The 20,933-nt window shown below is 46.6% G+C and overlaps 1 protein-coding gene across 1 annotated transcript in view; it reads right to left on the bottom strand.

Annotated features, from left to right (window-relative positions):
- The window catches only part of Cmtm4 (CKLF like MARVEL transmembrane domain containing 4), a 43,380-nt gene extending 23,404 nt beyond the window's left edge, over positions 1-19,976 (bottom strand). The window contains exon 1 of the mRNA XM_059264237.1: positions 19,733-19,976. Coding sequence (XP_059120220.1) covers positions 19,733-19,918 — 186 coding nt within the window. The 5' untranslated portion in view covers positions 19,919-19,976. The remainder of the gene's footprint in view (positions 1-19,732) is intronic.
- Between the last annotated feature and the right edge of the window lie 957 nt (positions 19,977-20,933).

The following is a 20,933-nucleotide window of genomic DNA, read 5'->3' as shown; positions in this document are numbered from 1 at the left end:
AAATGTACTTCAGTAAATAGATAAGCAAGCAATGGTAAATCCATCAAATATATACTCAACAGAAAGAGGAATGGATTACCAACACTTGTAACAAGGATTAATCTCAAGAGATCCATGCTAAGTAGATAAGGCCAGATTCAAAAGGCTCCATGGGATGTGATTATACTCAGCTGATGCTCTGGGGAAAGCAAAGCTGTGTGGAAGCAGAGTTGATGACTGAAAGAGATCAGCTGAAACTGAGGGAGATGGTTGGGAACAGACGGCTCAGTGGTAAAATGCATATTTAGCACATACTGAGGCTCAGGGCTCCATCCCCAGCACACCCAAACACATAAACAGACCAAAGACTATGCACATGGTAAACAACTGCTCATCTCAGATTAGTAATACTCCAGGGAATCTTTTTCTTTTCTTTTTTTTTGGGGGGGGAGGGGCTTACTGGAAAGATTTCCTTAATGAGTAATGTTAAAACAAAGAGATACAAAGCTGAGGGCTCCTTTGAGGACTGTCCCCAATTCCCTTCTATTGCTCCAGGCTTCTCTGAGACTCCTCAAAACACATCACCCTGGGACTTGGCTCCTCTCCAGTCACCTGCTACCTACCGACGGGAGCCTCCACCTGTGCCCTGTTCCTGGAATTATGTCCAGCTGCTTCCCTGCTCCACCCCTGAATATTCAAGAAGATGGCTGAGCAATGACTGACCCAGCAACTCGAACAGCATCTATGAGCCAACCACTAGACCATGTCCACAGGTAACTGGACATCTCTAATGAGTTATAATTAATGTCTCGTGTCAGCCCAAAGCACAGGCTCAGGTGAGGCCACATACATTTCTAAAAACCATTAGAGAAAACCTGTAGACTGACCCATCCCCTGCACTATTTATGAATTAGAGGTTTGAAACAGCACCAACCACGAGAGCTGCAATCACCCCAGGGGTATCTTCCTGGGAGCAAGTGAACTCTAACCTGCATGGGCTGAAGGTTCAAAGATTCAGTAGCAAGAATGTGTGACAGGGGAGAGCAGAACAGCCAAGTGAAAACAGGCCTGATGATATGTGTCCCAGGGAACTTAAAGCAGAAGCAAGCTTTTTTTTGGTGGGGAGACTAAGAGGTCACCAAGCTTTTCTAGAGAGCTTGATTTTCACATCCACCTTGGAAACCCACTCATTAATATGTAGATACTAACATTAAGCTCAAGCCTTATTAAGATGGATTCTTTTCCATGATTCTAGCATAAGCCACACCCATCCAAGAATGATTTGTAAAACATTTGCCTACTACAAAAACAAAACAAAACAAAAAAAAAAATCATAACACTACAGAGCAAAGCAAGCCAACAGCATGTCAGCTACACACAATAAAAACAAATTAGACAGCATCCAAATATCACAACGTTGACATTCCATTTCAGTCATGAAGCAGATCCAACTTCAGCTGCTCCCCACTGACTGCTGCCTGGTCAACATTGCCTGGGACAAGTTTTCAGAGCAGGACTCTGAAAGCAAGAAAGAGTGTGGAGAAGACCTAGCCCAAGCCAGCAGTCAGGGGCGGGCAGACAGAATAGAAAGGAGACTATGAAGTGTTGGCCACGCAGAGCACCTAGAACTGTCACATACTGCTAGGAAGAATACAAATGATATTCTGGACGGTATGGTTCAGGCCTTTAATCCCAGCATTTGGGAGGCAGAAGCAGGTGGATCTCTGTGAGTTCGGGGCCAGCCTGGTCTACAAAGCAAATGCCAGGACAGCCAGGATTGTTATATAGAGAAACCCCGTTGTGAAAAAAACACCAAAAAATTTATACACACACACACACACACACACACACACACACACACAAATGATATAGCCACTCTAGAAAACTGTTTACCCAGTTCTTAAATGACTAAAACAGGGAGCTGAAAAGGCAACTCAGTGGTTTAAGAGCAGACTCCTCTTCCAGAGGACCCAGGTTCAATTCTCAGGATCCACATGGCAGCTTGCAACCATCTGCTACTACAATTCCAGGGATCAAACACCTTCTTCTGGCCTCCTTGGGCACTAGACATAGACATACATGCAGGCAATACACCCATACATATAAAATAAAACATTTAAAGACAATAATTAAAACATACATTTACCCTATGGTCCAGAAATCACAGTTCTAGGAAACTGTGTATGTGTGTGTGTGCACACGTGTGTGCGTGCATGTTTGTGTGTGTGTGTGTGTGTGTGAAGTGAACCAGGGACTAAGCAGTCTATTATTCAGCCATCCTCCTAAGTCCTTCTAAATTTTATGTGTCTGTGTGTATACACACACACATATATATGTATACATGTATATACATATACATGCACTTGAGCACACCTGGGATGGAACCCAGGGCTTTGCACACGCTAGGCAAGTACTGTACACTGAGCTGCATCTCTAGCTCAACCTCACTCCTAGGTATTAACCCAATAACACAAACAGAAAAGTATATATCCATTTATAGCAGCTTTATCCATAACTGTCACAAATTACATACAGCCCAAATGGCTTCCAAGAATTGAAAGAATAATGGAACTTAAGCCAAGCTGGGTATTTATGGTCCTAGGTACATACGGCTGAGGCAGTGAGACCTTATCTCTTCACAGAAGGAAAGGAAGAGAGGGAGGAAGGAGGGAGGGACGGAGGAAGGAAGAATTATATATAGTTTCCATAATGGAAAACTATGTAACAACAAAAAGAAATTAACTACTGCAAAAGATACAAATGGAATGAGTCTCAATACATTATACCAGTGAAAGATGATCTCAAAAATACACCCCTACAATCCCATTTTGTCTTCTGGAAAAGACAAAGGTATAGTCATGAGGGATAAATGAGAGGTAGGAAAGGCTGGGTTAGACACACAGGGAGGAGGTGCTGTAGGGCACTGGCTGCTCTGTGTCCTAACTGTGGAGCTAAATGAGCATGTGCTTGTACGCAGTCAGAACTACACACAAGTCCGCATGCCAACACAGCACAGTGGAGACCATCAGCGTCACTGGCATGTGTCCAACCCCCAGGGTCAATGCTGCTCAAGTTATGTTTTCAGGAAGAAAATGGTGGGCATCTCCTAAATTAACATTTTTAATGCAAATTAGCTCTGGTTATGTATCTAGGTTAATAGAGAAAAAAATTCTTCAATATTGACACTCAATCATGAAACGAAAGTTCCATTTCCAAAATGGTACCTACAGCCAAACAAGAAAGAGTTCATTAGCGTGGGCTACCAGAGGCTGCAAGCACACAGCTGGGGGTCATTTCTACATATATTCTGAATTTCAATAGAAAATTGTGTGTGTGTGTGCGTGTGTGTGTGTGCGTGTGTGCGTGTGTGTGTGTGTGTGTGTGTGTGTGTGTGTGTGTGTGTGTGTGGTGTTGCTGTATAGATGTGTTTGTGTGGGTGCATGTACATGTATGAGTGCATGTGTGGTCAGTCCATGTGGAGGTCAGGGATCTGCATCTAGTGTCTTTCCTCGATCACCCTTCACCTGTATTTTTTGAGAAAGGGTCTCTCATCAATTCAGCTCGACTGGATGGCCAATGAGCTCTAGTAATTCACCTGTCTCTGCCCCCACTCCCCTAGGACCAGAGTTCCAGAGTGTGCTGCTGCACCTGGCAGCTGAAGAGCTGCACTTGGGTCTCACTCTTTCACAGCAGGTATAGTACCCACAGAGCCATCTCCCTAGACATCTTCATGGAAAGGTCTTAAGAGAAATAATGTGGATCTACTTTCAGACTGTGTCATATCCAAGGATAAGTTATGAAACAGCATCCATAGTATCCCATCCCAGTAAGCTGCCCTCTGGAATAAGGCTAACACAACATACACCCAATTATCTGAGGAGGACATCCTCGAGAGCTGAGAAAGCTGGCAATTTTTTTTAATTTATTTTTCTACAATAGCCCGATTTTTTTAAGGCATAAATATTATAAGAGGTTGTTTCCCTATTCTGTAGTTTATAGACGAGTTACAAGTGTGCTACTCCTAATACAAACGTGTTCAACTCTGAGGTCCCTGACATAAAGGAGCTTTGTAAGCCCTGTGCAGCCCCAGATTCCCCAAAACACTCCACCAGATGTGAAGCTGGAGCAACAGGAGGAACTGGAGCAGCTTCAAACATAGCCTGGGGAGTCTCGAACGCAGAGACAAGCAATCAGGAAAGCAGCAAAGGTGGCCAGAGGGGAGGCAGGTGGCCAGCAAGAGCCAGGAAGCAGGAAACCGGAGAGCTGTGTGGGAAGACAGCAGCAGCAAGGCAGTGACAGAGAGCAATGCAGCTTCAGCAGACCCCCCCCCCACTCACCCCTTCTGGAGCTGGTCATTATCCCAGCACCCCCAAAAGAAGTGACTACAGAGTGCTCTTCACATACCATGTCATGCTCAGGACCCTGAGCCCCAAGGACTTACATACAACGGGGTAGGCCCACAACCCAGGCTGGCCAGGCGCCTCTAACTTGACCCAGCCAGCTCTAAAACAGACACAGTCTCATGCTTGTTGGGATTTAACCACCAAGAGCAGGTTAGCATGGGGTCTGGCAGACAGCCAGAGACAAACCTTTAAAATGCATCACCTACCACAATACATTACTGATACAGTTCAAAAAATGGAATGCTTAAACTCTTCTTAACCATTCCTTTACAACTCCTCTGACCCTTCAGAGTTGTTTGAGTTGTGCTACTATAAGATAGGAAACACACATGAGATCAGGACACACTCTGAGCACTGCCCTGAACTGAGTACCAAAACCTCATGCGGCAAATGTGCTTGGCTCCATGGGCCTCTTAATACAGCATTCAAGCAAGACTGGGCTCCTTCTGCAAATAAGCCAAGGCAGCAAGGTTTCCCAGACTCCCCGCTGCAGTTCATTCCACTCACTGAAAATACAGCATGGGCTCAGTGGTTAAGAGGACTGACTGCTCTTCCAGGGGACCTGGGTTTAATTCCAGCACCCACATGGCAGCTCATAACTGTCTGTAACTCCAGGATCCAACACTCTCACACAGACATACATACAAGCAAAACACCAATAAAATAAAATAAAAACCAACCCTAGTATTCTCCCCTGCTGGGTTCCTTGGCTTGACAGAACTACACAGGAACTGGCACCTTCCTGAGAATAATACCTTCCTCTGCAGTGGTCTGCACCTTCCCTCAATCCTATCACTCTCTCAGGAGATGCTTTCAGGCTGATGGCAGCCCGCCCCCAGCTATCGTCAATAGTCAGTACCACCACAGTGGCACAAGCCCTTATCCCCACATCAGTATTGCCCCTAAATTCTCAGTCCAAGGCAGTCAGTGCTCAGAAGCCTCTACCAGACAAGCCTGACGGACGGGTGCCCTCCATAAACTGGCCAGATTGGCAGCGAATGAAGTATCTGGCTGGCCTCAGGCTAAAGTGGGGCCAGAACGAAGTTGGGCAGAGCTGAGACTTCCATCAAACGTACCGTCTGGTGTGCTGAAGAGAGATAGGGGCCATTGGAACTCAGGGGTCACATGCTGCTCTTGACCAGGCAGTCAGAGAGAAAAACAGTCCTATAGAAAGAATGAAGCAGATTCAAGAGACCCTTCGAATGTATTCTCCAGAGCCTATTTATCAATGAAGCCTGTAGCCAACAAGCATGTACCTGGACAACACAGGTCAGCTCCACACAGTGTAACCCCAAAGCCTCCTGGCAACCCACAAAGGTATGAGCAGTGGTGAAACCGTGACCCTAGCTAAGTGGGAGGCTGAAAGGGAAGGAGTGCTTGAGTCCAGGTGTCTGAGGCCAGCCTAGGAAACATAGCAATAGAGGAGTACAGGGCAGGAAGGGAGGGAGGAAGGGGCCCCTGACACACACTCAGGTGGAAATTCTATCATTTGTCTACACCCATCTCTACTTCCTATCACATATCATTGACTGTTCAATGGATGTTCTGATAACTTAAGAGATTTTTTTTTTTTTTTTTTTTTTTGGAGAGGGCAGCAAGCACTGAACCCAGTACATGTTAGTCAAGAGCTCTACCATTGAGCTACACCTCACCTCACAACTTCAGTTTTAAGGGGAACTGAGAGCATACCTTTAATCCCAGCACTTGAGAGAAAGAGGCAGAGAGAGGCAGAAAGACAGGGAGGCAAGGCCAGCCTGGTCACAGAGCAAGCTCCAGGATTGTATAGAGCAGTGCTTCTCAACATGGGGGTCCAATGACCTTTGCATGGGGATCACCTAAGACCATCAGAAAATACAGATACTTGCCTTATGATTCATAGCAAAATTATAGTTATGAAGTAACAACAAAAATAATTTTATGGTTGGAGGTCACCACAACATGAGGAGCTATATTAAAGGGTAGTAGCATTAGGAAGGTGGAGAACCACTGATATAACCTGCCTCAAAAGGGGGTGGGTGTTACTGAAAGTTTTTCATTTCAACAAACAGGAGCACTTGTTAAAATAAGTCAGCAAGTCAGTTACTTGTTTGCTTGTACGCATTTAGTCACTCATGTGGTACCGAACACACTGTTCCCTGCATACAGCAAAGACAATGCTGCAAGGTGCTACATGTTTATTAATTCAAAATAAATCTGTTTTAAATAGTATGTCTGGAAGATACCTACAGTTTACATCTTTGCTTAGTTGAGAACTTACTTTCCTATCTGACTTAACGTCATGCCCAAGCTGTGTCAGTAAAATAAATTTCCCTATTAGATAAGACAGAGCTACTGAAAGAAAAAGAAACAAGCTGTTGGTAGAATGCTTGATGAGTCAATCCCCAGCTCTAAAGGCGGGGGGGGGGGGGGGGGGGGGCGCGGGGCAGACATCAGTGCTCCCCACAGAAGCTCTAAGCCAACAGCAAACAGATGGGGAAGGCAGGCATGGTGGGGCACGACTGTAATCCCAACACTCAAGATGCTGAGGCAGGGAGTACTGAGAATTTGGGGCCAGCCTGAGCTATACAGGGAGACTCTGTCTCAGAAGAAATAAACAAATAAAAACATATCCCTTCTGGACAACAGGCCGCCTTTCCTCCCAGCAGATGCTGCTAGTGCCAGGCCTGTGGCTGGGCAACCAGAGCATGCCAACTGTACTTCAGCCTCCCTTCATCCTCAGGCAAACCAACCACGTAGTACACAACCTGCCCATCGTAAGCAATAGCTGATGTTGAGAACAAGACAACTGAACCAGTCGGGCTAAATTCTGTCTTTGTCAGGTCTAGATGTTCTACTAAGACAGTAACTGTAAACAGCTAGCTTTTCTTTTCTTTCTTTTTTAAAAAAACTCTTCAGCTATACTGATCTGGTCATTTTAAAACAAAACAAAAACCCTGCAAGCTACCTATGGAACACAGATGTTTTGACAAACCCCTGGTCCTGTGGACTCCCTTGGGACTTCCTGGCAATTTTTGTGTGTGTGTGTGTGTGTGTGGGCTCCTAGCTTGGCAGCTCTTGGGCCTCCAAAGTCCAGACCAACAGCAGAGGCTTTCTCAGACATGTAGTGAAGGTGGTGAAGCCCACACACGGGACACGTGTAGGACCTGCCTAGCTATGTGTTCCCGAAACCTCCTCACCAGCCCACCATGCCACACTTCAGGACTCACACACTGCCATGGGCAACAATTCATTCATTTCCCTAGCTTCAGTTCCACAGCCATGTTCTATGAAGACTATAGATGTTTTGTGCCTCAATAGTATGTTTTTGCTTTACTAGCATAGAAGTTAAAAAAAAAAAAAAAACCTAAAAGGCAAAATTCTACCTACCAACCCCAAGGAGTTACTATAGGCCTCCCAGCTGCCTGTTCTAAGACATTCATTCAGGCAGTCAGCCTGGGATGGTTCAACACCAGCCCTTTAAACAACATCACACGTAAGACTTGACTTCTCATATACGGTGCTTCCTAAGCTACTACGCTAGAAATTGCCCAGGGCCCTTCATAGTCCATCAGCCTTCCCCACGAGCATTTAATGGATAGTAAAGACAAGAAGGAGGCTGGGAGGTATAGCACATGGTGGTCCAGCACAGGCCTTGCATATGCAAGGCCCCTACCAAAATTCACCCAACGTTCTCATATCTGGCAAGAGGAAAGAATGTGGTTTTTCCAAAAGCCAGGTTCCTTACCTGTAAACACACACAGGAAGGCACACACACACAAGCTGCTCCTGTGACTGAAATTCTAACTGTAGAGTCACCTCGAACCTATGTTACCAGTGAGTGCTCTCATGGTCAACATGAATCAGATAAATCTTTTCTTTCTGGAATTGGGACTTTTCCAAACTTCAGCAAGCCAGAAGACTGAACTTGGATGAGCTGGTGACACTTGCTTAGCAGTCAGGAGTTCTCCAATATGGACAACGAACAGGAAAAAAAAAAAAGGTACCTCTGCCATGGAGATGTGTGTAACTTATCAACAAACTATAGGTACACCTTATTAACCAAACACATTCAGAAAGCCCAGACCAGCGAGAAAGAGAAACATACAGTTCAGGCAGTGCTTTATCACAGGACGTCACAATATACAGGTAGGTCATCAGTCAAGCAAAGAAAAACCAGGGAGGGAAGGCTAGGCCGGAACAGCTGCCAGAAATGAGGACACAGGTCCCTGCCTCGCCCCAGTCCGTTCAGCTGCAGGCCGACAGGCTAGGGCTGGGGGTCATGCAGCAGCAGTGTGTTACTGAAGCTTCTGAAGTGGAACGAGGGCCTTCCGGCCAGGCTGAGGTGGAGTTCTATGGAGGGAACTTGAAAGGAAAAGAAGCTGGGTCAGAACTGGGTCAGATGAGGCAGGACCCATGGTGTTCACAATAATGGCTAATATTTACCAAGTACTGCCCACAGCTAAGTGCCAGGCTCCTCATCTTCTGTTCGGCCTTTGGTGGCAGGTAACCCTCTCACCTGGACTGTTCAGATCTCACTCAGGTCACTCAGGTCCAACAAGGCCAGGCTAAGGCTCTAAGGGCATAGTCCTGAGTACAGGCAGTAAGAATCTAACGTTTCTGAACTAAAGGGACTAGGGATAGACAGAAAATCTACAGTGGGGAGCTTGAGACCATGAAGGATGCTTGTCCAGCACTCAAGCTATGTAGGGATGATGCTTCAGGCTGGAGGAAAGGGGCAAGGGATAGATGGAGTCAGAAGGGCCTAGTAAGTATTGGTAACAATCTAGCCCTCATAGCCCCCTTCAGAGTAGTCATCCCAGGATAAACTGAACAATTCTGAAATGGAGTGAAAAGTTACTAAGTAGTTTCAATGGGAAACTAGATCTTGTCAGAACTGAGTTTCTAAACTCAATTACCTGATTCTACGGAACTTGCATATTTCATGTCTCTGAGCTACTTTACAACTAGTTAAATTGTCCATAACTAATCTGTTGAACTGAAAATAATTTCTGTCTGGGGGACAAAAAGCCAGAGTGGTTATCTGCTGTTGTGGAATAATCCTTTTGTACACTGTGAAGATGTGTTGCTCTCATTGTTAAAAGAGCTGACCATTTGAAATTCAGGAAGAAGGAATGGGAAGTAATGATCTTTGAATTTTCCCTTGAACAATTTCTAACATTTTATTGGTTTCATCACTAATAAAACTGCTTATATTTTGTAATAACCATCTTTTTAAAAAATCCTTTAAAACTAACAATCTTTAATCCCAGAACTCAGGAGGCCGAGCCAGGCAGATCTCTGTGAGTTCGAGGCCAGCCCGGTCTACAGAGCGAGATCCAGGACAGGCACCAATACTACACGGTCTGTCTCAACACCACCACCACCACCCCCAAAAAAAGAAGGCACAGATATTGGGAGATGGACCTCAACAGTAAAGCATTTACCCAGCATGCATGAGGCCCAAGTTTGACCTCCAGTACCCACAAGAGCAGATGTGTCATAATTCTTTTAAGTTATTTTGTTTGTTGTTACTTTCTCTGTGTGTATATATGTGTATGTGTTATGTGTAAGGGATGCTTGCATCTGCCACGACTCTCATCCTGGAAGTCATAGGATGGCTTTCAGAATTTGAGCCTCTCCTTTCCCAGTGGGACCCTAAGACTGAACTCAGGCCACCAAGCTTGTGTGACAAGCACGTTTCCTGAGCTGCCCCTGCCAGCCCACACAGCTACTTACTGATTTTGACCTGCTCTGAAGTTAGGCAGACAGGTCTGAATCTCAAGTTATACATACTCACAAACCCCTGGGCGTGCACAGCTGAAGGAGTTTCTGCAAGAAGAGCTCAGGTTTGGCTTCCCTTCTTTCTTTCCCACTGGCACTGAAATCTTTGAGCCTTACACTGTTTTTCATAGCTGCGCTGGAATCAATGGGAAACCACAAAAATGAAGACTTCCATTGCGCTCCATCATCAAACTGCAGTGGCAGCAAAGAAATCGCCCAGAACTAGTCGGTCTGACGAAACTCTGACAACCTTAGGTGTTTGTTAACTCAACTAATTCCCAAACGCAGCAGTTCTTTCAAATCTGTGAAGGACATGTGCCTGCCTGTGTTTGTGCCTCTTTATGTGTTATTGAGGATGGATGGAGCCAGGGTCCTGCTCATGGTAGGCAAGCACTCTACCACCGAGCCACACCTCCAGCCTCCAGAGACAACTTCTGGACTACATCACGGCCTGTGACCCTCCCCAGGCTCCTGGAGCTGCTGTTCTTTGCTTTTAATCAGGTTGTCTACGAGACACCAGGGCTTTAGCCTAACTCTTGGCTGCAGGCATCCTCTCGACCCTGAGGGGTACCAGAGGACCCCAGCTCGGCAGATAGGAGCAACTCCCTTTCTAAACAGTTATCAGAAAGCAAAGAAGTCCAATAATAATTACAGGATCCCTGGTTTTCATTTTACACTTCTCTAAGCAAACAGCTTGGCAAAGGTTCCTATGGTTTCCCCAACTTTTACAAAAAATCTGTCTTCTAAGCAAAAGCTTCTGTTTCTCAGGAGCAGTAGACGCTCTTTATAAAAAAAAGTTTAAGAAAGAAAAATCATCACAATACCACTTTATTTCCATACTTTCTCCCCAACATTTTCCACTCAAAGCAAAGCCTGGCAGTTTATTTATAAATACACATTAATATCCCGTTACAAGTTCCTTGTTTTTAAATACCTTGACCTTATAAACTATGCTGAGTAATAATCCGTATTTTTTCTCTTCCATCACACAGATATATATATATTCATCTGCTTATTCAGTGTCTCATGATGCGCCAGGCACCAGGGATACAGCAAAAAACTTAAAACAAAAAATTACTCCCCTGGGGCTGACAAAGATTTAAGCAGGGTGAGGGGGCAGTGTGGGGCTGTTCTCCAGGGAATGGGAGGTCAGAGAAGGGCTCTCAAGCAATAACCTGAAGAACAGAGCCAAGAGGGCATTTTCCCAAAGGGAGTAAGGGCAGAGTAATAAACCCAAATGCCAAGGCTACAGTAGGAGAAAGCTCTTCAACATGGAAGTGAAGGACAGGAATATAGCCCAGTGGTACAGTGTGCTTGTCCAGCTCACTTGAGGCCCTCTACTCCACCCCCAGCACCTCCACGTCAACAATGAAAAGGTAACCAAGGCTCCAGATCAACACAAAATAATCAGTTGTAGAAAACTCCAGTCAAAGGAAAGAATTGTATCTTATTATGCTTTGGTTTATATTATACTAGACTTGAAATATAATTACTGATCATTCCCCTCCCTCTTCTGACTTCAATCCCTCATTGGTGAGAGCCTTATGCTACAGTCCTAGTAGGAAGAGGGGTAAGCAGGCTTGTGTAGGAGAGAGAGCATGCCAGAGGGGGCGGGTGGCAACCTGTCTTTGTAACAACCCATTCTTATAGAAACTAATCCAGTCCTTGAGCAGAGTACAGGAAAGAAGCAAACATCCATTCATGGTGTTCTGCATCCAGGATCCAAAGCCTTCCCACCAGACTCCATCTCCCCACACTCTGGCACTGAATGAAAGCCACAACATGAACGTGGGGGACATACTCTAACCATGTAACAGCAGTCGTCTGAGAAGGGAGAAGCACCTGGGATTCAGGGAGGTACACACAAACCCCACCTTTGTTTCTCCTCCTGGGACTCTGAGAATTGTTGATGAGTCCCAATTTCTAGTTAGGAACACAGTTCCTCCAGGGCTGTCAGGAAAGAATTGACTGGGCCTGATAACCCAAGGGATGGATGCCCTAAGGACTTAGAGAGCTCACACTGCCAGTCTCTGTAGTGTGGATAAGCACAGTGGAGAGAGACCAGGGGCACACAGAGACCTCGAATAAGTTATGGGGCAAGTTAAACAAGTCTGTTTTCTGTGATGTTTACAGTGAGAGGAGGGCCAGGGAAGGTCAGAGCCCGACAGGGGATCAAGGATTGGGGATAGAGGCTCACTCAGCCCCAGCCTGCTGGTGTGAAGGGCTCATTTGCTACAGGAAGTAAGCAGGCACGGACCCTAGAAGCCGGCACTGTGCCAAGCTGGGGGAACCTGCGCTAGAGGTAGGAGCAGGGCACCCCAGCCTTGAGGATCCCAGCCAGTTCAGAAAGGACACCAAGGAAAGGCCACAGAGAGAGGCTCAGAGCTGGCCACCCTGGCCTGAGCCGCCTGCTCAGAGGGAAACCATGGACTATGGACCAGGGCAGGGTTAACAGTTAAAGCCTTCCCTGTGAGCTAGGCTTATCCCTCTCGGGAAGTAGAGGCAGGAGGCTCAGCAGCTCAAGGCCAGCCCTGGCCACATAGTGAATTCAAGGACAGCTTGAGTTAGATGGGATTAAACAAATAATAAAATAAAAATAAAAGGCCCTATGGGGGAAAAAAGGAAATGTGAGAAGATTGTCCTTCGAAGTACTAACTGAACCCCTGGAAATTTAACAATAACAAAAACCAGTAACAACTCAAAGAAGCACCCAAGCTACTCATGAGGACATTTACCGACGTGGCCATACTAACAAGCAAACAACAACAACAAAAACCTAGACCCCAGTACTATGGCCTTTGTACAGAAGTATTTACACAACCTTTCAAAAACAGAAATTCCAGAATGGGGAAGTTGGTTCAGTGGGTAAAACGTTGGCCACACAAGTGTGAGGACTAGATTTTGGCTCCTGAACATGTACAGGCCAGTTAGAGCAGTGGTGTAGCTCAGGATAGAGTTCTTACCTACCATGTAATGCCAGGTGGGCGGGGCAATCCCCTGTAATCCCTGCATTAAAAAAGGAAGGAGAGGGGATCCCAGAGCAAACTCTCTAACTAGACTAGTCATACTGGCGAGTCTAGGTTCAATGAGAGACCTTGCCTCAATATATATAAAATGGTTAGTGATCAAAGAAGTCACTAGCATCAGCCTCTAGCGCGCGCGCGCGCGCGCGCGCGCACACACACACACACACACACACACACACACACACACACGCTCTCACGAACTCGAAATTTTCAAGATTCTGTCCATTTGAGTCTGTCACACTAAGATGATTTTTTTTTCCTAATTTCCTTTAAAGTTACAGCATTTGCTGGGCATGGTGGTGAATACCTTTAGTCCCAGCACCAAAAAAAACAAATCACTAAAATAAAATAAAGTTACAAAGTTAGCAGTTTAATAAATAAAATTTATTGAAGATAAGATTCCTTTCAAATAGAAGTTTTCCATTAGCTTGAGTAGTATCAGCTATAAAAATCAGATGCTTCTCTTTTGTTTTTTGTTTTTTAAATAGGAAAATGTATTTTGTTGTGGTAGCCCTGGCCAGCCTAGAACTTGATATGTAGACCAGGCTGGCCTCAAACTCAGAGATCTGTCTGCCTCTGCCTCCTGAGTGCTAGGAGTAAAGGCATGCTACACCATGCCTTGCAAGAAAATGTAATGAAAAAAATATATAAGCTTCAAGTTTGTTCAAGTGTTCATTCAAGTCATTTTTGCCAAGGGCCTCCAAATTGCAAAGGACAGTAAAGGGAGGAATTACAGATTATGTGGCTGATATGTTAGCTTTAAAATTAATCTGCACTAAGGTAGAGCTGTTATTTTAAAAGATATTTTTAAAATATTTATGTGCAGGTATATGCAGACAGTTGCACGTATATGTGCAGAAGTGCGTGCACATGTGTACATTTGTGTGTGGAGGCCAGAAGTCAACTTGGGGTGTCATTCTTCCAGCACTGTCCACGTATTTTCTGAGACAGGGTCTCTCACTGGCCTGAAACTTGCAGATTAGGCTGGCTAGTCAGGGAGCCCCACGAATGAGACACCTAAGTGCTGGGATTAGCAGTGTGTACCACCACACCCAGGTTTGGGTTTTGCTTTTTTAAGTGGTTTCTGAGGAACCTCTCCCTGCCACTCAAGGACTCAGCCACCCATTTCTCTAACTCAGAGAAAGAAAGGTCAGAGATATAGCTGTCTTGGTCTAACCACACTACTATAACAAAGTACCCCAGACTGGCTAAGATATAAATAATAAAATGTATTGCTTACTGCTCTGGAAGCAGCAAAGTCCAAGACCAAGGTATTAGCAGATTTTGTTTCCAGAGAGAGCCTTTTTCTTACAGTTGGCACCTTCTGTGCACACATATATAACGGAGGAAGCAACCTTGATCTTTCTTACAATGGTATAACACTAAGGACTAAGCACTCAGGATTTCCCAAACCATAATTTTTTTTTTTTTTTTAAGCCCAGGCTATCCTCAAATTCCTTACCCTCTTGCCTCAGCCTCCCGAGTGCTGAGATTGAGTGAGTACCACCTCACCCTGCTAAGGCTCTGCCTCTTTAACAATCTCGTTAGGTATTGGATTCCAGTATGAACTAGGGCTGGGGGAGCAGCGTTCAGTGGTTCAGAACAGGAGTGACAATGAGCCCAGGGCTTCGCAGATCTAAAGTGGCCAGACATGAAAAGCAACTTTTAAGATTCTCATGCATGATAAGGGACACAAAGTCCATTCCCTAAGGAAACTTCCTCCCACCCTACCCAGCAAACACCTCTCCTATCACCATCCTGGAACCACCTTGACTTTCCACACTAATTTGAGATTCAGCTTTTCCCCAAACAAAATTCTTGCTGAGCTGGGAGGTGATGGTGCACTCCTTTAATCTCAATGCTCAGGAGGCAGAGGCAGAGGCAGGCAGATCTTTGATTTCCAGGCCAGCCTGGTCTACAGAGTAAGTTCTAGGATAGCCAGGGCTACACAGGGAAACTCTGTCTCCAAAAAAAAAAAAAAAAAAAAAACCACCCCCCCAAAAAAAAACAAAAAAGCAAAACAAAACTCTTGCTGGCTTTTTGGGATGCATGACAACAACAGCTTTCCAGTCCATGATACAGCATGTCTGTCTGTTTATTTAGGTCACCTATGATTTCTTTTTCTAGTGATTTGTAGTGATTTGGTAGCAACTGTTTGGTTATTTTTCTTTTCTCTTTGAGACAGCTTCACTCTTCAGCACAGGCTAGCATCAAACTCATGGTAACCTTCCCGCCTCAGCCTCCAAATACTGGGATTACTTACAGGTATCAGCCACCACACCAGGCTTCTTAAAATTTCAATTTCTAACAAATTATCGCTAGAATACAGAAATATGGTTTATTTTTACATGTTGATCTTACATATGATAACCCTGCTAATTTACTTATTAATTCTAGCTTTTCTACATATTGCAAGATATTTATCCATCTATCCACACCCATCCATCCATCCATCCATCCATCCACTCAGTCATCCATCCACATCCTCTCACCTATCCATCCACCTACTCACCTACCCCACCATCCGTCCATCTACCATCCATCCACCATCCATCCACCCATCCACCTTTGTACCAGTTAGAGCTTACGGTATGCTGTTGGATAGGAAAGAAGCACAGGTATCACTGCCCAGGCCTCGTCTTGGGAAAAGCATTTGTTCCTTCCCATTAAGTGGGAAGTTGGCTACAGAGTTTTCATAGTCCCATCTTTTCCAGGATGAAGTTCCCTTTTCTTTCACGTTTGTTGACAACATTTATCAGAAAGGGTGGATTCTGGAGTCGGTGAGATGGGTCAGTGGGTAAAGGTGCTTGTCACCTGAATATGTAAGCCTGATAATCTCCATTCCATCCCTGGAGGCCATAGTCATCCTCTTACCTCCTCATGAATGTTCACTGAGAGCCGGGGCTTGCCCATTAAACTAAGCTGACTGACCAGCAGGCTCCAGAGATTTGCCTGTCTCTGCCTTCCCAGTGCTCAGGTTACAAGCACAAGCCCCCATACTCAGCTTTTTACATGGGCCTGAAGGATTAAACACAGGTCCACGGGCCTGTGAGGCCAGCATTTTACTGACAGGTATCTCCCGAGCCCTGCAGCCTGGTCTTTAGACCAGCTCTCCAAAAGAGAGGACACCCAAGTCTGCCCCAATTAAACCTCAATTGGCCCAGACTTTCTACATATGGTAACGGTGGGATCTGGGACTGATAAGCTCGCACAGTAGCGGAGTTGAAGCTATGTCAATGTAGCTGCTCTATGCTACATACAGTTTCTTTATGTTCCCACTGGGCCTCAGTGAAAATCCAGGTTTGGTTTTGTCTGTTTTACCATCACATCCCACACATCTCAAGAGTACAATAAAACAATCACTGACTGTGTTGACTGGCTTGGGGTTACACACTGACAATGCTGCCCATCAAGTAAAAGATTTTACAATACCCAACCCTGAAATGCAAATACTCAGATTTGCCTCTGAGTCAGCTAAGAAAGCACCTTAGGTTACTTTAACTCCTTAATTCTTACAATTCCTAAAATGCTCAACTAGTCATTTTTCCCTCATATTCTCTTACTAAAGAAAGGGGTGGGGCAGGGTTTAGAGATTTAAGGGAAGTACTCTTCTGGTTACAACAGAGACACAACTGCTAGCACCAGTCTAAAGGTTTTCTACATTTTTTGGAAGTATTTGAAAATTTGTATTTATGTGTATGAGTGTCTGTGTGAGTATATGCCACTTACGTGGCACTGAGGCCAGATGGCATCAGATCCCCCAGAGCTAGAGTTACAAGCAGCTGTGAGCCACCAGACCTGAGTGCTGGGAACTAAACCCAAGCCCTCTAGAAGAATGGCAATGGATCTTAATTAGCAAGCCATCTCTCCAGCTTCCTGGGTGAGGTTTCTAACACTACAATAACATTGCAAGCAGATCATCACCTGGGGAATCCCGTTAAAAATTAAGTTTCAGAAGGTCTGAACTAGCTGATTCTGCAGAGGCCTAGGGTGGTAGTAATGCTGGATCCAGTGTGGGAAAAGCAAGGATCCACAGGTTTCCTTAGGCCTCACATCACAATGTTTATAAATGCTAAGACTTTTTTTTTTTTGGTTTTTCAAGACAATGTTTCTCTTAGTAACAGGCCTGGCTTTCCTGGAACTCACTTTATAGACCAGGCTGGCCTCTAACTCTCAGAGATCTATCTGCCTCTGCTGGGATTAAAGGGGTGTGCCACCATGCCCAGCAATATACTAAGACTTTTAAAAACCAAATTTTACTGAATTAAAGGAATTAGTATTTTCTTGTTTATTTCTCCAGTTTAAATTTAAAGTTTAATTTCTTGGAGTTGTTTTTTGTTGTTTTGTTTTGTTTTTTTGGTTTTTCGAGACAGGGTTTCTCTGTGTAGCTTTGCGCCTTTCCTGGAACTCGCTTTGGAGACCAGGCTGGCCTCGAACTCACAGAGATCCGCTTGACTCTGCCTCCCAAGTGCTGGGATTAAAGGCGTGCTCTACCACTGCCCGGCTTCTTGGAGTTTTTTTGTTTTGTTTTGTTTTCATTTATTTTGAGGGAAGGTGGATCACCCAGGAAGCCCTAACATTTAGCAAGGCTCAGAAGCACAAGACCGTCAAACTACCATATCATTCAAGTGGCCTTTCTTTCACTTGCCAGTGCAGAATCTTCAGAGTAGACACACGACAGTTAAGAGAGATGTTAATCCTTCCACGTGAAAAGCAAATTCTACCGCGCAACCACACCTTTCCAGAGTGGTAAACACCACTGGCTCTAGCTCCAGCTCCAGCTCAAGGAGACGGCAAAGTCCGGCAGTGAACTGATAACCACCGTTCCGTACAAGCCACTCGATCTCAGTTCTGAGGGGCAAGAGTTCACCAGAGGCAAATTCTATTTACTTTCAAAGGCCTAGTGAGTAAACTAAGCAAGGTCCTTGACTAGGCCTTGCAGTCCACCTGGCTCCAAGTTCAGCCCTGCCCTTTTTTTTCAACTCACTTCTGATTATCTGTACTGTATTCAACCATTATTAGCTAGTTAGATTACATACACCCTTACACCTATATTCTCTTTGCCAACAGCAAATCTAACACAGAAGCAAAACATCCTTGAGAACATTCCTGATTACTGGATTAAGATTGATTTAAAAAATGTAAAGAAATAACTTGCTCCACTTATTTCTCATTAAAGCCCTTCAAAACTATGAATCAGAAGACCAAGCCGGGCTGGAGAGATGACTCAGAGGTTAAGAGCACTGGCTGCTCTTCCAGAGGTCCTGAGTTCAATTCCCCCCAACCACATGGTGGCTCACAACCATCTATGATGAGATCTGGTATGCAGACATACATGCAGGCAGAAAACTGTATATATAATAAGTAAACAAATCTTTAAAAAAAAAAATAGAAGACCAAGCCTTCCACACAGAAGAGAGAAAACCCTCTATGATTCTGCAACCTACAAACACTGGGACCTTTATTTAAAGGGTGTCCACATACGATATTTCTCCCAAAAAAGGCTAATGCATGCACTCAGCTAAGAACAACAGGGCCAATGCTCCCTGAAAGAAAATGCACGTATTTTATAGTTCTGTGCAAATGCCTTCTCTGTCTGGCTGAGAAGTCTATAAAGTTTGAGGCCTCAGTGGAAGGCTACCAGTGACAGTGAGTAGGAGGGGTACAGAGGTTTTTCTAAACTGGGCCATACCCTGGTCACAAAAGAGATAAACCAAAACCCAGACAGACCTGCTACAAAACCACAAAACAACCAGAACCCACAAGCCCCTGAACCAAACACTCTGGAGGCTAAAAAAATTAAATTAAATAAAAATAAGAGGACTCTGAAAAATGTGGTCTAGTATGCCTCAGTCCAACAGAAAGTTCCTCATATCTGTCACCTCCCATACTGGCCGCCCTACCAGAGTGACTTAACTCTGGGTACCAATTGAGCAGTCCCAACCAGTGCTGAGTGGAGGACTACGGGATGCTAAGGAGGGATCAAACGTCCGCTGTAAAGACTGGAGGCTTTATGGGAAGATCTGGACTCCCCCACTGCATCTGGGTTACATGCCTCCATTCAACAAATATTTATTGAGCGTCCACCATCTGCTGGGCACCCTGCTAGGCGCCAGGGAGGAAACCGTGCCACAGCCCCCGGCCTCTCTGTTAGCACAGAGCCGTCTGGGGTTACACGAACCGGAAAACCTGCCACAAGTTGCTAAGCACAGTAGTAGCCAGGCGGTGGCACGGCCCTCATAACCAGCTCCGCGCACCAAGCTCGTCGATGAAGCAGGGAGGGCACAGGTAGGCCCCGATGCAGGTGTGCAGATACCAGGAACCCCTGAAGCTTCGGAGCTGCAGAAGACAGGCTCCTGCCGAGGGCGCGGTCCCCAGAGGAGCAGGGACCGCAGCCCTAAGACCTTGGAGTATGGGGTGCGCGGGGCCGGGGCCGTGCAGCCGGGACCTGGCTCTGGCCCACCGGGCCTGCCCCCCGCGGCGGGGTGCGGGGTGGGGGGGAGGAAGGCGCGGGCTAGGCCGCCGACCCGCCCGCCCGTACCTGGAGCCTCGCCCGACACCTACCACTTGGGCGACCTTGAGGCGGCCGAGCGCGCCGCGCAGGTAGTCGGGGTCGCAGCGCAGGCCGGCCAGCCCGCGGCGCTGGCTCACCGGTTCGGTGGTGGGCTGGTACGGGCTGCTGGCGCCCGAGATCATGGAGGTGCTCGAGGCCTCGCCCTCGAAGCCGTCCAGCTCCTCGCCGCCCCGCATGCTGCCGTCCGCGCGGCCGGTTCCCCCAGCGCCAGGAGCGGGCGGGCTCAGCGCGGCCGCCGCATCGCCGTCGCCTGACCACCCCGCCGCCGCCGTCGCCTTCTGCGCCCGCCGCCCGCTGCGGTCGCGGCTCGGTCCGCTGGGGCTCGGCTCCCGCCGCCTCGGCAGCGGAAAGGGAGGGAGGCGGGAGCGGGCGCCGAGGGAAGGAGGCGGGAGCCGCGCGCCGGCCCGGAGGGGGCGGAGACTGCGGCCGGCGCGGGGAGGGGCGGGGCGCTGAGGGCTGGGGGCGGGGGTCGTCCAGGAGAGGAGGGGCGTTGCAGGCTGGGGCGGGGCTGGTGGGCCTTGGTCACGCCCCCACCACGCCCTCACCTGCTGGGCATCCGGCCTGGACTCCCCTGGTCGTCCGCTGCTGGAAAGGGACCGGTGGAGCAAAAGAGGGAAAAATGGTGAAGAGGATGGAGTTTGACCAAGGAATTGCGGAGCTGCTTTCTTCGTCCGCAGCCTCAGAGTCTGCTTTAAAGAAAGTAGGATCTTATGCAGGTATTCTGGGAGACTTCCCGGTGAAAACGATGCTTGGGACTGGAGAGGTGGTTAGGTTAAGAGTGTTCCTGTGGCTCACAGTGTCTGACACCCTCTTCTGGCCTCGACAGGCACCTGCATTCACATATCCTTCCAGACACACACACACACACACACACACACACACACACACACACACACACACATAAATCTTAGAGAGATAGGCTATGCTGGATGGTAAGAGATGGATGGGTAAAAGAACTGGCCGCCAAGCTTAATGACCTAAGTCCGATCCCGGGGACCCACATGGCGAGAGCAAAGAACCTAGTCTCTCAAGTTGGCCCCTGACCTCCATATGCACACGCCCTACACACACTAAATAAGTAAATATAGTAAAGATCAGCTATGTCTCCACCCAGTACTTGGCACAGTGCCTGGTCCAAGATGGACTTGACTGCATCTGTGTAACACACAGCAAAGTATAAGTGTGTGAGTT

This window comes from Peromyscus eremicus, chromosome 5 (genome assembly GCF_949786415.1).
Source record: "Peromyscus eremicus chromosome 5, PerEre_H2_v1, whole genome shotgun sequence".
Taxonomy (NCBI): Eukaryota; Metazoa; Chordata; class Mammalia; order Rodentia; family Cricetidae; genus Peromyscus; species Peromyscus eremicus.
Note: the sequence above shows the minus strand (reverse complement) of the source record. Positions and strands in the feature narration are given on the sequence as shown.